Here is a 1283-nt window from a genome sequence, read left to right as displayed (position 1 = left end):
GTGTGTGTGTGTGTGTGTGTGTGTGTGTGTGTGTGTGTGTGTGTGTTTGTTATTGCAGGTTTTTGTCAATAAATTATTTGTTAATTTAAAAATATGCAAGAATGTCATTACATTAGACTGGGGTTCATGAGTTGATGAAGAGGTAATATTTAATTAAATGATAAAAGTGCAAAAAGTAATAAAAATAAAACACTTAGTAAAAAGAAAAAAAAATATTTTCTATTTCTTTTTTTTTTTTGCATTTTTTTTTTTTGCATTTTTTGTAAATCATTGCAGATTTTGTCCATAAATTATTTGTTAATTTAAAAATGGGCAAGAATGTCATTACATTTAGCACAGGGTTTCCCAAAGCTAATAATTAATTAAATCCTAAAAATACAAAATTATTTTAAAAAAAGGTCACAAAATAAAACACTTCATAAAAAGAAAAAAAAAACTTTATTTAAAATTTAATTTTTTTTGTTGTAGTTTTGAATCTTTTTTTTTTATTTCAGGTTTTTGACCATAAATTACTCGTTTATTAAAAAATGGGCAAAAATGTCATTATAAATGCCATTTATTAATCATAAAAATTTAAAATTAAAATAAACAATTATAAACCATTTTTAAATAAAACATAGCCAAAATAAAAACAATCAAAATGAATCATCTGGTATTTTATTGATATTAGTGGATGTATGAAGTTTGTTCTCTTCAAGTGTCCTAGCTGAATAATCACAGGTGTAAAATATATGTAATGCATATCTCATATATACATATATCATATATACACATATATCTCATGTCATTACTTCTGTGCGTTTTAAAAAGGACCACACTGGCTCTTTATGTTGTTGATCTCCTGTCACTGTGTCTGTGGGTTTAATGGTGTGATGTGTATTTGATGCTGTAGATTTCCCCATGCAGCTGAACATGGCTCTGTTTGAGTTTAACGGCAGGACGGGTTACCTCCTCAAACACGATGTGGTCCGTCGCAGCGACAAGAAGTTCGATCCTTTCACTGACAGGATTGACACCATTATCGCCAGCACTCTCACCATTAAGGTAATGCAGAAATGCATTGGGGCTTATATAGAAAAATCCAGAGGTGGACGAAGTACATTAATAAGGAAAATATAATTATATTTTCATAATGATTTTTTTTTCTCAAACCTTGGCCAAATGCCCCCAGAGGGCATCACTTCCCACTTTGATAATTACTGTAGTTACCATGTGCTGGACATCACATCCTTTCTTTTTCCCTCAGATACAATCTATCTAGGTGGTTGAATAAAAATATTTGG

General features: G+C 29.9%; 1 protein-coding gene across 1 annotated transcript in view; it reads left to right on the top strand.

Moving 5' to 3' along the window:
* The window catches only part of LOC107678713 (1-phosphatidylinositol 4,5-bisphosphate phosphodiesterase beta-2), a 39366-nt gene that overhangs the window by 16802 nt on the left and 21281 nt on the right, over nucleotides 1-1283 (top strand). The window contains exon 18 of the mRNA XM_016474083.1: nucleotides 893-1044. Coding sequence (XP_016329569.1) covers nucleotides 893-1044 — 152 coding nt within the window. The remainder of the gene's footprint in view (nucleotides 1-892; nucleotides 1045-1283) is intronic.

This window comes from Sinocyclocheilus anshuiensis, unplaced genomic scaffold, assembly GCF_001515605.1.
Source record: "Sinocyclocheilus anshuiensis isolate Anshui unplaced genomic scaffold, SAMN03320099.WGS_v1.1 scaffold208, whole genome shotgun sequence".
In the NCBI taxonomy this organism is placed as follows: Eukaryota; Metazoa; Chordata; class Actinopteri; order Cypriniformes; family Cyprinidae; genus Sinocyclocheilus; species Sinocyclocheilus anshuiensis.
Note: the sequence above shows the minus strand (reverse complement) of the source record. Positions and strands in the feature narration are given on the sequence as shown.